The 20,211-nt window shown below is 40.3% G+C and overlaps 2 protein-coding genes across 2 annotated transcripts in view; one reads left to right on the plus strand and one right to left on the minus strand.

Moving 5' to 3' along the window:
• Window positions 1-4,253, minus strand: part of flvcr2a (FLVCR choline and putative heme transporter 2a) — a 45,441-nt gene extending 41,188 nt beyond the window's left edge. Inside the window, exon 1 of the mRNA XM_084097504.1 lies at window positions 3,413-4,253. Within this exon, the coding sequence (XP_083953630.1) occupies window positions 3,413-3,964 (552 nt within the window). The 5' untranslated portion in view covers window positions 3,965-4,253. The remainder of the gene's footprint in view (window positions 1-3,412) is intronic.
• A 5,699-nt stretch (window positions 4,254-9,952) lies between these two features.
• Window positions 9,953-20,211, plus strand: part of LOC311072363 (nuclear factor 7, ovary-like) — a 16,136-nt gene continuing 5,877 nt past the window's right edge. Inside the window, exon 1 of the mRNA XM_084097330.1 lies at window positions 9,953-10,608. Coding sequence (XP_083953456.1) covers window positions 10,207-10,608 — 402 coding nt within the window. The 5' untranslated portion in view covers window positions 9,953-10,206. The remainder of the gene's footprint in view (window positions 10,609-20,211) is intronic.

Consider the following 20,211-nt stretch of genomic DNA (forward strand, 5'->3'; position numbering starts at 1 on the left):
AACAAACGTTTTGAATATACAGTAACAGTTATAAGTTATTCTTTTTACAAAAATGTTTAAAATGTAAAAAAAAATTGATGCACTTCATGAGCGAGCCAAACTCGGAGCACGAGGAAAAGTGGATGCTACCGTTACTTGTTGACATTACAGACTTCAAAATCATTTAAAACCCAATGTCCATTTCACAGTGGTAAATGTAGCTCATTAAAACAATATGCAAGGAAGGAATAATGTGCAAAGCACACTGGGTCATTCTGATATCCGTGAAATTTGTGGTTATTAATGGGACAAATTAGGTTACATCAACAGAAATAATTGTTACGGGTTAGATGAAGCAGAAATAGATCGAAATATCAAACCTAAGATTTTTACCAGCGCATTAAAAAGTCCTGTAGCTTTTCACTGCGTGTTTAACATTCATCAAAGGCCGATAGTGTCAGTAAACGCCCTGACATTTGATTGAGGGTTTTCACTGAGTCTATATTAGTGCTGTCTTATTAAATCCTCTTTTTGATTTTCATAATGTCAGCTATATTATGATCTGTGCATTTCATTCATCTTGCCTCATATTGTTGCCTGCCGCAGCTGTATATAGTATTGAGTATTATTTATTTTGTATTATTTTTTATAAGAAATAATATATGCGAGCGCATATGCTTTATTTTTTGTCCTGCTCAGTGTTTGTGTTTGGCTCTGTGTGGCATGTGCTCTTCGGTCAGCCAATAATAACTCTAATGTTAGAATAATATTATAACAATAGCACTGTCCCTGTGTTAACTGAGATAAGTGAATTGTCTTATCATTCTTGTGCTGCATTTCTTCCGTGTAAACGAGTGGAAACTTCACACGCTTGTCTGCACATGTCCTTATCCATCTCATCTGCTGAGATTATCGCTCTCGCCCTCTAAAGACAGCAATATCCATGATGATGAGGGTGTTTCACATCATCACTGTGACTATATTTTCTGTACTTTACTGTGACTTTATCAGTGTTCGCTATAATATAAATTATGAGGTGGATTTTATTTATTAAAAGCACAATGAGGAGCTTCTAGAAAAAAGATTGAAGAATTTTCCACGTTCCACTATATACTCTTTTCAGTCATTAAATACAATTACACTGATAAGCGTGCTTGAGTGAGATTTACATATAAAAACAAGTAAAATTCAAGGTGCAAACTCAAAGAGCAGCGTTTATCCTCCCCAGGTATTATTTTACAGGCATATTCAAACACAAATGTTTACAGAACACAAGAACAAAAATTGTAAAAAGTAATTGTGAATGTATTTTTTCATTTCATTGGCCCGTTTTTCCATTGTTTTCTATGTAAACATGCGCTAGACGGACGTTTTTGACAGCTGAACTCGTGTCTTTTCAATGCAGTGCTCAATTTAAAGTCACCATGAAATCAAAATTGACTATTCTTATTTTTTTATTTAATATTGCAGTATTTATAATAAATGATTTATCGGTGCACATCATTATTGTTTTAATAATCTTGACTCAGAATAAGTTCCTCTTGCAGCATCTCTTCTCTTCTCTGATGACGAGGGCGGGGCTATAACCTGTCACTCACATGAGATCAGCCAATAGCAAACCACAACCATCCAATCAATTCCCCACAGACACAATCAAGCCCCGCCCACATCTGTTCTTGTTCCAGAAGCATTTCAGTGAATGAGGGTTTAGGGGACGATTTCGGATTCAGACATATTATCATGACAGAATATGCTAATCAATTACTAGAAGATAGTTAACTCCACATCAGCAACATAAATTCATCATCTAACCATTCAGAAACGTCCTGTTGCTTCTACATGTTGTTACTTCTTCTTGAGTCTCTCCATCTTTGTCCAACAACATAAAAAGCTAAAGGTTTTTGACATTTTCATTGCTTGTCTGCATGAGGTAATCAGAGCTGCTAGACACACACACACACACACACACACACACACACACACACACACACACACACACACAGAGCTCTTGAAGCTCCGCCCTCTGTGCCGGGAGCAGCAGCTCATTTGCATTTAAAGGGACACACACAAAACGGCATGTTTTTGCTGTGGGGTATTTTGAGTTAAAACTTCACATACACACTCTGGGGACATCAGAGACTTATTTTACATATTGTGAAAAGTGCATTATAGGACCCCTTTAAAAGAAGTTAAAATTTTAAAAATGTGTCTTCCTTGCATATGCGTTTATGTGAATGGCACTTCAGAGTTTCAAAAGAGGCCATATTTTACATACTGTAGCCTAACTAAAGATGACATCTAACCTGTCAGGTACTGTCATGTGGCAAAGCAATCTTATAATTTTATGGTTTCATAAAGCCATGAAACACTGTTTTGATGTTAACATAATTGGTGCCCAAGTAGACCAGTGATTTTTGACCAGTGAATTAGGCTTGAATGAGCAGTTATTTAAAACACGCTTTAAAAACAAAACTTTTTTGCGATATACTAAAGATATGTGTAATCAAGTGATAAATAATACGGCTACTCACGTTTTGTCTTCGATATGCTAAGCACTGCTGTTGCTATAGTTACGTCCTCACGTGCACGCGATTTCCTTACCAAGGGTTCCAAATGATGGTTTTCGCAGTGACGCCAAAAAAACCGTTCCCCAAAGATCCTTTCAGTGAACAGTTCTTAAAATAACCACTTTTTCTCTTAGTGTGAAGAACATTTAAATAAACAGCATTTTCCCACTAAAGAACCGTATGTGGAATGGAAAGGTTCGGTGGATGTTGGTTCTTCATATATATATATATTTAAGAGTATGAGTGAGCGTCTATTCAGTGTGATCCGAGTCAGACAAACCTGTAGCCGAATCTAACTTTCTGTGTTACTGGAAAGTTGTTTGAAAACGCTGTAGAAATACATCTACTTGCGTAATGAATATGCAAGGTTTAAACGCTCCAATTAGCGCCTAATTTGCGCCCGCTTTCGACAACAAGCTGGGTAATTTATCATAAGTTTAATTCAAACTTCCAAAACCCCTTACTGCATCAACCTCAAACTTTCTCTCTGCGAGTTTCTATACTTCACGAAAACTGCACACGACTCATTGGGGGAAATCTGAGAACTTAACCATGGTTTTATTGTGGTAAAACTGTATTAACCATGTTTTTCTGGCAGACTGATTTCCATTTGTAGGCTATAACCACAGTTTTAGTACACATTCCATGGTTAAACTATGGTTAGTGTAGCAAAACCATGGTTAATTTGTGGTTACCATGTTTTAACAATAGTAACCATGTTTTTTGTTTTATTCGTAGTAAAACCATGGTTAATTTTCGTAAGGGTTTAGTGTAACCTAGTGATTAATATGACTTAAATGAAAGTAGTTATTTCCGCACGAGGTGTGTGTTTCGCGTTATGTGACAGTTCGTGCGCTTTTACGCACCTGGTTTCCAAACACGCCGATGGCGCAGGCGGTGGACACTTCATCAGAACCGAACCACACGGACGCCACCTGAGACGGCATTCCTAAAATGAACACCTGAGCAAAGGAGCAGGTGAACTGTCCGAGCATAGTGACCCAGAACAGGTCTGGCTGGACGCTGGCCACTTTGATCCAGGTTCCCGCGCAGTTGATGGAGGCTGCGAACAGCGCGATCACCCGGAGACCCTTCCTCTCCAATAACCATGTCACTGGGAATATGAGGGGGATATAAGTCAGCATATAGATCATCGACAGCCAGTCGATGGCGAATGAAGAGACGTTGTAAAATTTCATGAAGATGTTGTTGATGATTCCATACTGGATCCACTGGAACGCGTTGCACAGTGAGTATGAGCTGAAGAGAAGCAGAATGAACCATCTCCTCCGGTATAAACGAGTGTTACAGCTGGGAACAGTGTTCAAGTCTCTGCATTCGCGAAGTTCAACGTGGTTCATGTTACTTTTCGTCTGAAGATCGTCCTTTCCAAAGTGACTGTCGCCTTTTTCGCACATTTTCTACAGCTAAAATCAAGCAGTCAGTCAAACTTGCTCATGAATCCAGAATCGCGTCCCTCTATTATATTAAGATATTATATTCCAGACTCATAAATTGAGCCGTTGCAGATTTCCTAAGATCACACGAGTCTAAAGCATCAGGACAGACTCAGTTTCAGACCCAATAAAACTGATCCAGTAGAAGAGTGAAGACAGAATCATACATCCCTCCAGAAACAACTCTACTTCTGTCACTGATTCATGCGCGTGACTCCACATCATCATCATCATCATCATCACTCCGAGTGGCATGAGAGAGAAACTCTAGCACGTGATCTACTGTTAATCATCAGCTTCTGCGCAAACCAACACATTATGATAGACCTGCACAAGAACAGTGGTATAGTTGCCACATTAGAAAAATGCTTTGGTAAATTTTAATCATGACATTAAAAAAATCATATTCTTAATCGAATTTGACATATTAAGTGTCACAATTATTATTTAATATATCATGATTTCGATTGATATTTCATGACCTTTTTATCCGATAATTAACTATGACTTGGTATGTCAGAATTATCAGTCAGAATTATAAATCAGAATTATTAGATAAAAAGTAAAGATTATGACATTAAGTGATAATTATGAGATAAAAATGTAAATTATGAGATAAAAAGTCAAAATGATGACAAACTAAATTGAAATTATGAGATAAAATCGAAATTATAACCTACTAAGTATTTATATGGCATACTAAGATTAAAAAAGTCGAAATTGTGACTTTCTGTGTCATAATCATGACTTTTATGTAATAATTTTGACTTTAAATGTTATAAATATGATTTACAAAAGCATGATTTTTGTGTGTCTAACATGATCCTCCATACTGCTATTGCAAGCTGAATATTGAATATTAGGCTGTACTTTATTGTAAATGCTTGGGGCCCCCGGGGCCCTCTGCTGGTCAGAAGGCATCAATGCATCTTTCTGAACTATTAACACACATTCAGTTATGACAGCTTACAATAAATTATGTCAAAAGTCCATTCTCTGGTCCAATCGATGTTAGGCAGTGTGAAGATGCAGCTTTGATTCTGTGCAAATAAATGCAGCATCAGTGCTGGACTCACTTTACACACACATCTTGTTGAAAAGTGCAGTGGTTCCCAAACTGTGGTCCGTGTTCATTTACTTCTAGCCCTCCTTAAAATAACATTAACACCAAACATGTGTTTCTAACAGGTATGTGTTTGTGCTTGATGTGATCATTTACATTCTGTTATTATTATTGTACTAACTCAAAGTAATTCATATTAATACACTTATCTGATAACAGGTTACATCAATGTTAGTTCAAGTAGAAAAAATTGCCTGGCTACTTTTTAGTGGCGTTGGTTCCGTAAATATTTTTCTTACTCATTTTTCCCAAAGGGATTTTACAGTTTTTCTGTAAAAACTGTAAAAACCAGTAGGCTACATCTAAAAACCAGTACATCTAAAACCCAGTACATCTAAAAACCAGTAGGCCTACATCTAAAACGTACTCGGTTACCTAACGTAACCTTGGTTCTCTCTAGAAGAGGGAACGAGTATTGCGTGACGTCACGCCCAACTTACGCGTCACAGCCCGCCAGAATGGGGGTGGCTTAGCATATAAAAGGAAGGGCTCGGGGGCTGCTTCCCTGGTTTTCATCGACTGAAGCGAGATCAGCTCGTGGCGCGAGCACGGCAGGTTACGCAATACTCGTTCCCTCTTCTAGAGAGAACTGAGGTTACGTTAGGTAACCGAGTACGTTCTCTTACGAGAGGTTCTCTCGTATTGCGTAAGTTGCTTACGCTACGGGAACCCCTTGTCAACGCCGTGCGCGCCAAGCATCCACCACTTAAGTCCCAGGGGAAGCCCGGGGAACACAGATAAGTGGGAAACCAACAGTGTGGGCCAGCACAAGTACATAAGCACACAATAGGGGACATAGAGCGGCGCAGCCGGTCCATACTGAAGAATATCGACCCTTACAGTGCAGCTCGACCAGGAGAGCTAAAATCAAGTGAGAGTAAAGCCTGCAAGGCGGGAACTTCCAGGTTATAAAACTCAAGTCAAGTCAAGTCATCTTCATTTATATAGCGCTTTTAACAATGTAGATTGTTTCAAAGCAGCTTTACAGAGATAAGCGTATAATTTAAGGTAACAGAGATTGTTTTGGCTTTATAGCGGTTCTTTAATAAAGTTATTTTCCAGCTAAAGTTAGTTTTGATTGATTTGCTTCCATCGCAACGATCATTTGTTATATAGGGGTCGCTAAGACGACACCATTCTCTCTACACAGACTTTAAACGCGAACCTGTGATAAACGCTGATGGCGTTCACATGCGCATTTAGAATTGGTTCTATAGTTATGTGCGTTTGAATATATGTACGCAGGTTTGGAATTCCCTACAAGCCAAGCCTAAACAAAGTACTGGTCTTTCTTTATAAATTTTGATAAAGAATTTTATTTTATTTTGTCACTTCGGGGTAGGAACGCGAAACGAATTTTCCCGACAACGCTTTATCTGTAGAGTGGTAAAGGGATCCTCCATAGGGAGAGACTAGTTGGCACTTCAGCACTGCGTTGTCATCGGGTCCAGGCGAAGGTCCTTCGTCAGATCTGGATACGGCCTGGATCCGGCAGGCTGCGGGAAAACCTCGGGATAAACACAGACACTAAAATTAGCGTAGATGCCATTCTTCTCATGATGTAACGAGTACATCAGGATTTATGGGAAGTGTTCCCGGTTCCGGCTGACCTAATCTATGCAGCCTAACATTGAATTATAGAAGTCTATAATGTATTATGTGAATGCTAGGTCAACAAAACCTAACAAATGTACAGGGGGAGGCCCAGCCTGCCGCCATACAAATGTCATGAATAGAAATCCCGCTGGACCAAGCCCACGATGAGGCCATGCCTCTAGTGGAATGAGCCCTGACGCCCAGAGGGCACTGCAGGTCTTTAGACGCATAAGCTGCCGCGATAGCGTCCACTATCCATCTGGACAGACTGAGTTGAGGCGGCGAGACCCTTGGTGTGCCCACCAAACGAAACAAAGAGCTGCTCCGAGCGCCTGAAGGCGGCGGAGCGCGTGACGTAAACCCTCAACGCCCTGACAGGGCAGAGGAGGTTACCATCGACCTCACTACCGGATGCTGGTAGAGCCGATAAAGAAATGACCTGCGCTCTGAAGGGAGTGCCAATCACCTTGGGGACATAACCATGTCTCGGTTTGAGAATGACCTAAGAGTCATTAGGTCCGAATTGGAGACACGCGGCGTTAACAGATAACGCGTGTAAGTCACCCACGCGTTTGACTGATGACAGGGCTATCAGAAAAACAGTTTTGAGTGAAAGGTATTTCAGATCCACGGTCTGTAAGGGTTCAAAGGGATGTGCTTTCAAGGCCTCCAGGACCAAAGAAAGATCCCAAATAGGAACCAACGGGGGCCGCGGGTGATTCATCCTCCTGGCTCCTCTAAGGAAGCGGATGATGAGCTTGTTCCTTCCTATTGACTGGCCGCGCATCGACATACACAGTAAGCCCAGCTGAAGCACTGCTGCAGCTGAAGCCATACAGCCCAGCATCCTCTGAAACGTTTTCAGGGGAACAACGCTGCCCATCTGGAAAGACGCGGCCAGGTGTCGACAAGCGGGCCGTCATAGCCACCGAGTCCAACTCTATTCCCAGAAAAGAGACTGTCTGATTAGCAGTAATGAGCTCTTGGTCCAATTGACCGTGAGACCCAAGTTTTCCAGATGGCTGAGAAACATCGTTCTGTGAGATATTAGATATTAGATATTAGTATCTCTGACTGTGCCAGAATCAACCAATCGTCCAAATAGTTCAGTATTCCAGTATACCCTGATTTCTTAGGGGAGCGAGAGTCCATGCACTTCGTAAATGTACGGGGTGCCAAAGAGAGGCCGAACGGGATGACGGTGTATTGATATACCTGACCGTCGAAGGCGAATCTCAAGAATGGCCTGTGACAGGGTATTATCTGAATCTGAAAGTAAGCATCTTTCAGATCGAGAGAGATAAACCAGTCCCTCGGGCGAATTTGCGAATTTGTCTGGTTGTGAGCATTTTGAACGGTCGCCTCATGAGAGCTTTGTTCAAATACTTCAGATCTAAGATAGGTCTGAGAGCTCCATCCTTCTTTGGTACGAGGAAGTACCGGCTGTAGAAGCCTGACTCGCTCTGGGAAGGCGGTACTGGTTCTATGGCCCTTTTGCCATAGAAGAGGGGAAGAGGGGTCGTATAGGCGAATAGCCAGAGAGCGTCATCATGTCTTGTGTCGGCGTTTGTTTGCAGTCATGCATGTATTATAACAGGCTCATTTACTGCAATATTGATATATCCAGCCGCCTGAACTTAAGAGGGGACTGAGAAATGTGTGAGAATTGGAGGTTGGTCCGGCCTCAGCTGGACTAAAACACTCTCTTTCCTCCTTTCGCCGGTGAGTGAGGCACGCGAGGGCGGGGTAGCTTTCTTGTAACGTAGAAAAGCTAGCCACGTGACCGTCCGCTTCTGACATTCCTTGTGAGCGGCGCAGTTTGCGCGGCTCAAACAAAAGGAGAGAGAGCGGGAAGAGGGGTCGTGATAGGCGAAATAGCCAGTCGAGCCCGCAGGGTGGGGAGATCCATCTCGTCACATTCAGGGCAGCCGCCCTTAGCGAGTGCAGCTTCTGCATGGTAACAGACCAGACAGGAAGCGCAGAGGATGTGCCGGTCTCCACCGAAGAGGGCCTCTGACTAGGCGCAGTTGGTGCGAGGCATTTGAAACAACGCCTCGTAGGAAATTTCTCTTTTAGAAGAAGAGAGAGTGTGTGTCGCAGCGGTGAACACACACTGGCAGATAAAGAATATTGACGGCGGATAGCGTAGCAGACACGGATGGCTGAAGGCGGCGAGAAATCGTCCGGCTTCCTCAGGCGCTGTCCTAAGCTTGCTCTGTCGCTGGCTTCAACGGCGGCTTCTTCTCAAAGATCCAGCGATGCGGAGAGCTTCGCTGAAGAGATGAAAATCAGGTAAGCAGCCTCCGAGCCCATCCTTTTATACGCTAAGCCACCCCCATTCTGGTGGGCTTTGACGCGTTTATCTAGGGCCCTCATTGGGCGTGACGTCACGCTTGGCTCAGTGGTAGGCTGCTGCAGTTGCCGCAGGGCAGCCAATGAGCGCGCTAGATAGCCTGCTCTAGGTCTGCTAGCTGCTGCAACGCGTTGACAATAAATACAAAATTAAGGATAATTTTTTGGCTTCATATCTCGAGAAAAGATGACTTTACCCGTAGTGTAAGCAACTTACGCAATACGAGAGAACCTCTCATAAGAGAACGCCGTTTTCGTTTCAAAGCGCTCTCCGTCCACACTGGCGTTTTCAGGCGTTTTCCAAAAGCTTCTCATCTACACTGAAAAGTCGGAAAACACTAAATTCACCTTTACTGCGCATGTGTAAACCCTCACAAAAGCTCACTGAGATGATACTGACGGGAAAATAAATAATAGAGTTATCGTGCAATTCTTCTGACAAGATCATTTTATTTAGCAAAATATCTCATCATTCACTGAAGCGTCCAGCAAACTCACTCAGCATTATATACATCCTTCAGCTGAAAGAGAGTGAACCTGAAGGCTTGTGTGTTGATTGTCTTCTGTCAATAAACTGCAGTCGTGGTCCACCGAAGCCAGTGGTGTCGGGAGTTTCTTTGTGGTTCGAGACATTGTCCACTACAATTGGATACTTGGACAAACAATCTCTCTAAAAATAAAGAGCAATAAATAAAACACACAAATAAAGTGTCTTTTTTATTGCCAATATTTGTGTTTTTCATTGTTCTTTAGTGTTTGATTCAAGGTTTTAATTTATAGCATTATACCTGAGAAAGTTTTAATGGAAGTTTTGTTAAAATTGAACCTGAAGAAATCCTGATGTTGTTCTTTGAACCACATGTGATCATAAACTTCACCCTCTTACAACACCAGGAAGAGACTGACTTATTATTTCTCTTTTCTGTCATGCTGACTCTCTTCTCTCTCGACAAAAGCAATAAAGAAGCAGCGATCAGTGGAGAATGAAGACAAACACTTTCAAGAAGGATTTTTGAGACATTTGTTTCTGAACAGACAGCAGATCGCTGTGATTTTCAAGGTGATTCATTTTTAAACCCGTCGTTCAGAAAGTGAAAGTAAAGTTTGTGTTGCTGGAGCTCAAACGGAGAAAATGGCTTCACTAAATGTCTTTGCTGAAGAGCTTTCTTGTCCCGTGTGCTGTGACATCTTCAAGGCTCCTGTTGTTTTATCATGTAGTCACAGTGTCTGTAAAGAGTGTCTTCAACAGTTCTGGAGAACCAAGAAAACTCAGGAGTGTCCTGTCTGCAGGAGAAGATCCTCAAAAGACAATCCTCCTTTTAATCTGGCGTTAAAAAACATGTGCGAGTCGATCCTGAAGGAGAGAAATGAGACGCGTTCATCAGGATCTGAGGAGATCTGCAGTTTACACAGTGAGAAACTCAAACTCTTCTGTCTGCAGGACAAACAGCCTGTGTGTTTAGTGTGTGTTACTTCACAACAACACGACAATCATAAAGTCAGACCCATCAGTGAAGTGGTTTCATCATATAAGGTAAGACAAATATCTCTTGTTTTACATGTAAATGAAACTGAAAGTGACATGAAGAGAGTAGTAAACACACACACTCATTCACACACACACACACACACACACACTCGAACACATACACTCACACACACACACACACACACACTCACTCACAGAAACAAACACATACACTCATTCACACTCACTCACTCACTCACTCACACAGACACACACACACACATAGGACCCTATCATACACTTGGTGCAATGCAGCGCCAGGAGCACGTTATAAGTGTGTTTTGCTAGTTTCAGCCCGACGCAGTTTTCATTTTCACTAGGGATGCACCATCCGATACTCAGTATAGGTATCGGCTCCGATACTGCCATTTTTGGCGGATCGGGTATCGGTCAGACAAGGCCGATCCAAATCCGATATTCTGCGTATACTATTCAGTGTTATTGTTAAGCCCCACAAAAGGCACACAAACATTATAAAGCACCATAAGTTTTCGTGCACAATATTATAAGTGTTCTGAAGCCATTATATAGTATAATGTGAGATATAAATTAATATTTAAGTCGTTAAATTCAAGATCACGTAAACGTTTCCCTCAGCTGCGGCTGTCAATCATTCTCCATTCAAACAGCGCGTCGCGTTCGGTTACGACAGTTAACACGATGAAACTCTCTCCAAGATGATTCAATGTTACTATTATTATACTTGATCTGTAGATAAAGGTCTATGGTTTCGCATAAAACAACTTTATCTTGCTGGACTTTATTGCTGTACCTTAATCATGTTACTTTCTACGGGTGTCTGTTAGATCACAACACTGGAGTAAAGTCAGGTACTATTTGTTCTTCACGCGCACAGTAACTGAAATTTAAAACTGTTAAAAGAAAATGCTGAATAGACTATTGCATAGATAGATACTGTATAATACACTACGCATCATCAATATGTATTTTCTTTGTGCTTTAAACTTTTCAATGCGGACTCGACGCGCTGCGCGCTGTGACTCATGTTGCTTCAAGCGCATCATTCTGCGCTCGGGATGCGCATAAGCGCTTTGTGCCGCACTGTATTGGAGCCTTTCATATCATAATACAGTGACGCAATGAAACATTATCAATAGCCGTTCTTGTTCTGTCCTATCTTATCTATTATGTTGCTACCTCATTAAACAGCTGTGCTATACATTTAAAAAATGTCTCAATTTTATTGTAGGCTATAAAATAATTTATATTTTTTATTTTTGTTGTTTTTCATGAATGTATTTTACAACAATACAAAGAGCAATGTGTAAAGTTTTACCAGATTTAGTGTTACACTTATTGTCTCTAATTTGTTCCCCACTAAACATTTTTTTTCCACAAAATGTTCAAATTTTATACAATTATTGTGCACTCGTGATTTTTCTAGACTAAATTTTACTGCTGAATTATCCACTAATCTAGTTTATAATAGCATTTATGTCAGATTATGATCATATATTTTTTGTTGTTGTTTTTCTTTTTTTCAGTTCTTATTATCAGTTCAACACAGAGTTATAGAAATTCTACTTGATTAAAAAAACTGCGCTGGTATCGGTACGGATCGGTATCGGCCGATACTCAGAATTTTTGGTATCGGATCGGATCGGTTCTGAAAAAATGGTATCGTTGCATCCCTAATTTTCACGTCCTGCGCCACGTTGTTTAAATAGCAAATGCATTTGCACCGATCTGTTCGCCCATGGGCTGCTGGTCTGAGAACGAGGTGTGTGTTCAGGCGCATTGTTGGACCGTTGCTATTTTGAGGAACTGAAATAAACTGAGCCATTGACCAAATGAAACCTGGGGCCCGTTCTTCGTACGTCGCTAACTCACTTAGCTGGATTTGATTGTTGGCGATTTGGCATAGTCTTGGATTGTTTGGTTCTTCAACGCTCATCCTGGACTTGCTGTCATAGCAACAGGTGCGCAATCTTAAACCTGCTCGGGAGCAGCTTATTTCTTGTTAACAGGATTAGACTGCAGCTCATAAGCGGAGCTGATATGGGAAGTTTGCGATAATGCACTTTCTGAGATATATATTTTTTATATATGAGATATATATTTTTTCTTTCTGAGATATATATATTTTTATAGGCTATATATCTCTCTTATATATTTATATATATCTTTTTATATAGCCTATATATTTTTTCTCGTGACTCGTGAGATTGTCGTTTACATTATTAATTTGTTGGAAACGCACATTTATTTTCGACTTGTCGGAGTCTGGCTTTAACTACAGCACAAACTGTTTGCATTGCCCTAAGATTATTTGCGAGTGGCTCTTTCCTTTACACTATTGGAGATGCGGAGAACTTGATGGAAAGTGCTCTCTGTCGCGTCATTCGGAGTTTACCTGGCGCTTTTAGGTTTAAAAAACAGTTTTAGGTTTTTTTTGTGGCATTTCCAAGCCACTGAAGACCCAATGTTGTAAAGCAGTTTTTTTTTTTTTAGGCTATTATAATTTTTTATGAAGATCATGCAATCATGACCATGCTGATTACAGTATATATGTCACTCAGGCTTCACTAACGTGATTGGTACCATAGACCATAGACTGCCATCAAGGCCTCAATGAAGGGGATTATGTGAACAGAAAGGGGGTTCACAATGTAAGTGTACAGCCCAGTTACTATTGTGATTCTTAATATTCCAGATTAGTAATATTATATCAAATAAAAAAAGGCAGTTGACTAAAATCTTCCATATCACAAATGTGAAAGCAAAATGGCCAGGATCTGTGCATGACTTAAGAATTTTCAGAGATTCACATTTATGCACATAATTTGATAGTGGTAAGGAAAGTTCCACAATTAAATATCAAGCTCACTGTATTACATACACTTATGCTGATCCTAACAGAACTGCATTTCTTCATAGGTGATTATGACATGTTCCTGCAGACAGGTGTTTTATGACCCCATTCCCTGACCCAAACCAGTTACAATGCAGCTCTAGCCAGGACAAGGGCACACAATGAAATGAACTTTGGCTAACTAAAGGGAAGATTTCAGTGTCTGAAAAGTCTGAGGGTTGCACACCTGACAGGGCCTGTGACATTGTTGCATGTGCCATATTACACAACATTGCCAAAAAAAAAAAATCACTTTTCATTAAATGTTTAATAAAAGACAAATATGCTTAGTTCCCTGAGTTTTATTTCAATTGTTCTTTGTAAAGAAAAGCAGTGGTGAAGTGCCTGCAACAAGAGATATTAGACACATGCCTCATGCAACAAATAAAAAGGAAAAGTTGGCTATACACTGCCCACCTGTAGGCCTATGTCTCCTCTGTGTGTGCAGACTCTTCTGTAGGCCTTTCTGTAGATGTGGAATCCTGCAACTTATATTGCAGCCATAAAGCATACAAGTATAAATTAAGTAAAGTTATTTATGCACTTGCAGGTAGGCTAGTTCCTCTATATGACAGTTATCTGAGAGGGTTTATGCAATGGAAACAAATGGACATTACAAAGTCTTATACTTTCTTTCCTTTGGAAAGTTAGAAAATGTCCACTTACTGCACATATTTCAGCCACCACTTTCTTGGGAACAGATACAAGTGTTGGTGTATTATGTAAAAGTGCACAAAAGAGGAAAACACAATGGCCCTCATTTATCAAAAGTGCGTACACCAAATTTCCAGCGTACACCTGGCGTACACCCAAAACCACAGTGACTTTGAGATTTATCAATATGGACGTTGGCGTACGGCACGCTCAAATCCTACGCCAGCTCAGGAGGTGGTGTACGCACGTTTTGAGTGCGGGAATGCGCAGAAAAACAATTCCTAACACTACAAAACGCACAGACAAACTAAAAGATATGATATATTATGACCCACTGTAAAAAAAAACAACCACATAGTAATTATAAACTTCAGTGTTTATTTTTGTGCAACATGGACTTCAATGTTTAATTTGTGTGACTTTACCAAAGCATTTGAATTGTAGGCATATGTATTCCTTCAGTTGCGAGCCTGTGCGCTTTACCTGACGTTTCAAGCCTTGTTTATACTTTCGCCTGGCTCCGCAGCGCGAGTCTCCGCAGACTGCGCGCGCACCTCCCCAAACGGACGAGGCGTTTATACTCGACGCGCTCGCCGTTGTACTATTCTTTGAAACGATGGTTAGGCCAGGGTTAGGCCCGGCAGGTGCGCACGGACTGGGTTTAGTAATGAAAGGCTTTCAATGACCAAAAAAATAATTCAGACTGACAAAATAAAGACATTCTTCTTCTTTTAAATAATAATAATAATAATAATACAAATAATAATAACGACATTCTTCTTCTAAATAACAATAAGCGTCATTAATAATAAAAATCTAGAAATCAATTTTGTTTCTTTCCACTTCCCTGGTTTCGCTTTCTCTTTCTCAAAGAAGTTTCTCTTTAATTTGCCGTCTTCTGTGTGTCCATGGCGTAAAATGAGGGCGTGGGGGGAGCGGAGACTTGAATATTATAGGGGCGTGTTATTCTAATGACGATCGATTACAGCCGCGGCATTTATCAAGGGCAGGTATTGCGTACACCTGGATTTCAAAGGTACGCACAGCTTCATAAATCAGGCGATGAGAGGAGTGTAAGCATAATCTTACGCCAACATATAGGCTACGCCCGTTTCTGCGCAAGAATGATAAATGAGGGCCAATGTCATTACAATGAACTACACTCGGGAAAAATGTGATCACTAACTCATGGCAAAATATTTTTACATTAACATAAGTTTATCAGTTTTCACTTTCACAAGTCAAAGCAATTCATCATTACTTAAGATTTAACAGTTGAAATGACTATACGGCCTTAATTTAATGCAGAAAAAATATTTTACAGTGTAGGCTAAGATCTTTTCTTTTTTTTCAGCCTTTATCTTGGTTGCTTTTATAAACAGACAACCATTTATTTAACAGTGCCTTTTATAAAAGAGACTAATATAACTAAATATCACCATTATGTAGAATATTTTTGTACTTCACTATTATTATGACCGCCGCTAGCGTAGCTAGCGAAAGCGGTCATATAGGGATTGTCAAAGTTTTTTTCTTTTTTTTTCCCGTCAATCTACTGAATTTTCCGTCAACGATACCAGGGACACCGAAACACCGGGGAACATGAAATTTGGTGGGCATGTAGCCCCACTAGACTTTTACGGAAAAATTTCGTTTGGTCCCCGGGGGCCACTCACCCCCCCCCCCCCCCCCCCCCCCCCCGCGCTGGGCCCCCCCAAACTCAAAAAATGCAGTTTTTCCTAAATAACTACCTGAACCGTGGCACCGAGGATGAAGAAATTTTTATGGTATGTTGCTCTTAAGGGCCCACATCAACCTAGCCCATAATCACTCATTTGTGATTTGCGCCCCTCCCATAAAAAATGAAAATGCAATATTATTCTGCTTTAATCGCCCCTATCTTCAGTGGAGATGTTCAGAACTGCACCATATTTCATGTGTATGATTAACTTGACATCCTCTGGGGGTATGCTAAGTTTCGTAGAATTTCATCCATGGGGGGTATAAAATAAATTAATTTATGTGCACATTTAGTGACTGTACACTCATCGGCCTGTAGATGGTGCTGTTGAGTGAAGGGTTGCTGGTTTAGGATGATACTGTCACACACACACATGCAGGAATACAAACAAACGCAAGCATGCACACACACTGACATCCACACGCACAGACACACACCCATACACACACATACAAATCCACATGCACAGACACACACACACAAACACACACTATTCTGTCCCTCTATGTTCTATAGTATTGTATTAGTTCGCTGGTGCATTTCTTTATTTTCCCACTTGGGGTCAGTATCTCCTTTAGTGTTTCTTTTGGGTTCTTCTTCATGGATTATAACGCGTGTTCTTCTCGGCGCTCTGTTGTGATGTGCTGACGCAGCAGGAAAAAAGTTTGTTACACGCGGTGTGAGAAAATGTCCGGAGGTCAGGTGTTGACATTCCTCACTCTTCTCAGTCCCCTTATATCTTTGGGAAGCTTGGACATGCCATAATCTGTAAGTTATTAGTGGCCAATTTTGTATTTCTAAATGTTTAGATACTTTTCTGGTAACGTTAACGTACTTAATAGGTTATTTTAACTCTCTCAAACAAAAAGGTTGTTTGTGATCTAAGTCAAGCTAATGTTGCTAGCTTTTGTTTAGTATGTGGTTGTACAATATCTTATAAGTCAATGTGAACACAGCTTTTACTGAACTTAGGTCGTCAGGTTGTACATAGTACAGGTTGTTAAAAGTAAAACAGTAGCTTTTGTTTTACTGTGGAGCTTTGATTTAAGGCTTGCTGAGTTCATGCTCTACTAAATCTAACTAAAGAGGAAAGAGTCGACCTGTTATATTTTTACAGATTTTTTGAACAGTATTTTGAACTACTTGTGAATCTGTGCACTGAAACTGCAATTAACTGCAGTATATTCCCCAACCACATGGTGGCAAACTGAATCATTTAAAGATGTATGCTGAGTCCCAATTCGCCTACTTATACTACGACCTAAAAGAATGTACTTTTTTTGTGAGGAAAAAGTACATACTTTTGAGTGTGTAGCAAAAGAGTATGCACGTTCTGGGACATACTTCGATGACGTCATGCAACGTGAACTTGAACGTGGTTGCCTGGTTACGCACACACACCTCGACTGTTAACAAAACATTTTACATTTCATTCATTCTTGTCCAATATCATTTTATTTACTATTCCCATCTTTTTTTCCACAATACATTTACAATTTGAGGAGTGAAGCAGGGCGTCGTCGTAGATCAACCAGACGCAGGTCATGAGGCGGCTGGTTCTGACGTTCATGTGCAAATGTGTGTACTGTGTAACGAAAGCTACTTATTTTCTGAGCTAAAATATTTAAAGTTTAAAGTGTAACTATTGTTTAACGTATTTTATACTTAATCTTATACTTATGTATAATACTTAAAAATACCCCGATGAAAATGAACCATGCTTTTACTATAGTAAAAGTGTATTAACCATGTTTCTTTGGTTGGACTGATAAAGTTAACATTTGTACAGCCACAGTATTACTACAAATAAGTCAGACAGAAACATCAAAATAAATACATAAAAAAGACACTTGAATGACACTGTATTAGAGCCTTTTTATTTATTGTTTTGTAGCCTGCAATGAGGCGCTCAGTATCTTCATCGGACCCTACAAGATAAACGGTACTTTTTTGGCACAACATAAACCCATTAATATTACGAGACAATAAAATATAACTTTTATTAGGGTTAAACTGAATTCTTACACTTAAAAACTGAGGGCGCATCTCCGCTGCTGCATCCGACTGCCAGGTTTACATCGTTTACACATCACCAGCACCATCACCGCAAAGCTCCTCCCTCCCGCACGCGATGGGTTGTGGGCAATATTAGCCGTTAGAGTGTGCATTGACCTGCACTTCGAATTCTAACCGGAAATAGTAGACCATCCGGGTATCTTTGGAACACTCATTTCAACATACTACGATTTGGGACGTACTAATTCTAGTTTCGCATACTATTTAGGACGGATAGTATGCGAATTGGGACTTGAGCAGTAATGTTGTGATTCTTATATCTTGAACTCTGATCACTTCAAGTATTTAAATTCACAGCAATGAGTCTTGGTTTGTTAAATAATGTATTTTATTGAAATTTGCTTGTATGTTCACAGTTTTACAATCAAAAGAGAGGTCTTCAGTAAAGACACTAAGAAGAAAACTGTGTCCTGTTATTCCTGGAACCACCTTCTCTTACTGTTTAGCTCGCTGCATAGGCTGAGTAGCCATACACTCAACCGAGGGCAGAAGACACACACACACACACACATGTACACACACACAGACACACACATGCACAAACACACACACATACACACACACACAGACAGACATGCACATACTACTACTTTTTTTAGTTATATACATAAACACGCAATACAGCCAAATTGCTCCACGTCATTTATTTTTGTGGAAAGCCAGTGCAGGCCTGAGCGGCGGTCATATTTTGTACCGCCATGCGGTACATCTAGTTTGTTCCCATGTTCTAGTGTGGTGACTCTGACATTACAATGAACAAAGTAATTATGCAATTTTTAAAATACAAAAATATAGGCTAATAAGTGATAAAAACACTAACATGGCCACTTCTAACAGATTTAAATTGTCTGCTACTTTTTGCCAGCCCTCTCTCCTGGCTTTTGCAGACTTTGAGGTTTTCCCTGGCGTTTTGATTAAACATTAAAATTCCGAATAAACTTCGACTTTAATTCTTGCTCTGCTGATGATAAAAACTGAGCGCGCTCTTTGGCCACGCTGAGCAGCCAATAGCAGCGTTGCTGATCAATGTTTCTACTATCGATACATCTCCCCTTTTAAACCAGTGCATGAACACGCAATTATCTCAGATAACTCAATCCAGTGATACTAATCATATCCGGCAAGTGTGTTCGAAGAACCTAATTAGCCAGATCATGATTAGCACGATGATATCATCTTGGATGTCTCATTTGATCTCGGATGTTTTAAGCAACGTTTTTGTTATTTAAAGAGCGCGTTAGTAATGTGCGCCTATTGGCGGGTCCACAACGTGCGTACACTCTGCTTATTACACACACACACACACACACACACACACACACACAGCAGCACAGACACTTGCCAAATATTAAAGGGGTGGTTGATTATGATTTGACTTTTCTAACTTTAGTTAGTGTGTAATGTTGCTGTTTGAGCATAAACAACATCTGCAAAGTTCAAAGCAAAGGGAGATATTTTATTTTACAGAAATCTCTTTTTAAGGACTACAACAAACGGCTGGTAGAGACTACATGACATTCCTCCCGGGTTAGTGACATCACAAACCCTAGAATTTACATAAACCCCGCCCCCTGAACACGATTTACAGATTATCAAGACAGAATATGCTAATCAATGACTAGAAGATAGTTAACTCCACATAAGCATAAGTTCATCAACTAACCATTCAGAAATGTCCTGTTGCTTCTACATGTTGTCTCTTCATCTTGAGTCTCTCCATCATTGTCTGACTCCGGTTTGAACATAAAAGGCTAAAAGTTTTTGAAATGTTCAGTGCATGTGTGTGTGAGGTCACAGAAGAAGACGACGTTGTTTGCCGGCAGCCGATGAAGACCATAGGCGTTAATTATGCAAATGTGTTTCATTGTTACGTATGCCGGTCACAGAAGTGAGACTGGAGTTACTGACGACTCGTTTAGGCGGTTCAGACTCGATTCTTTCTTTTGGGAGACAATAACTTTATTTATCGAGCACTTTCCACTTTACAACTTTGCAGAACATTTACATTCACAAACAGCCGTATTACACACTGCATGAAAGGGAATATTCGAGAAAGCATATGGGACACTTTAAGACCTTTTAACAAACTTGATGCTGTGGGAAAAGTCCTATTTAAGTGTTGATTTGATTGAATAGGGCTTCAGTAATCAGGACTGGTTGTGTTTAGTCCAGCTGAACCACATTATAAATACATTTCATATATAGGAGGAATTCGTAACTACAGGGGCAAATACATTTTCACATTGTGGAATTGGATAACTTTTTG

The sequence above is a fragment of the Abramis brama genome (assembly GCF_963993115.1).
Source record: "Abramis brama genome assembly, chromosome: 21".
NCBI lineage: Eukaryota > Metazoa > Chordata > Actinopteri > Cypriniformes > Leuciscidae > Abramis > Abramis brama.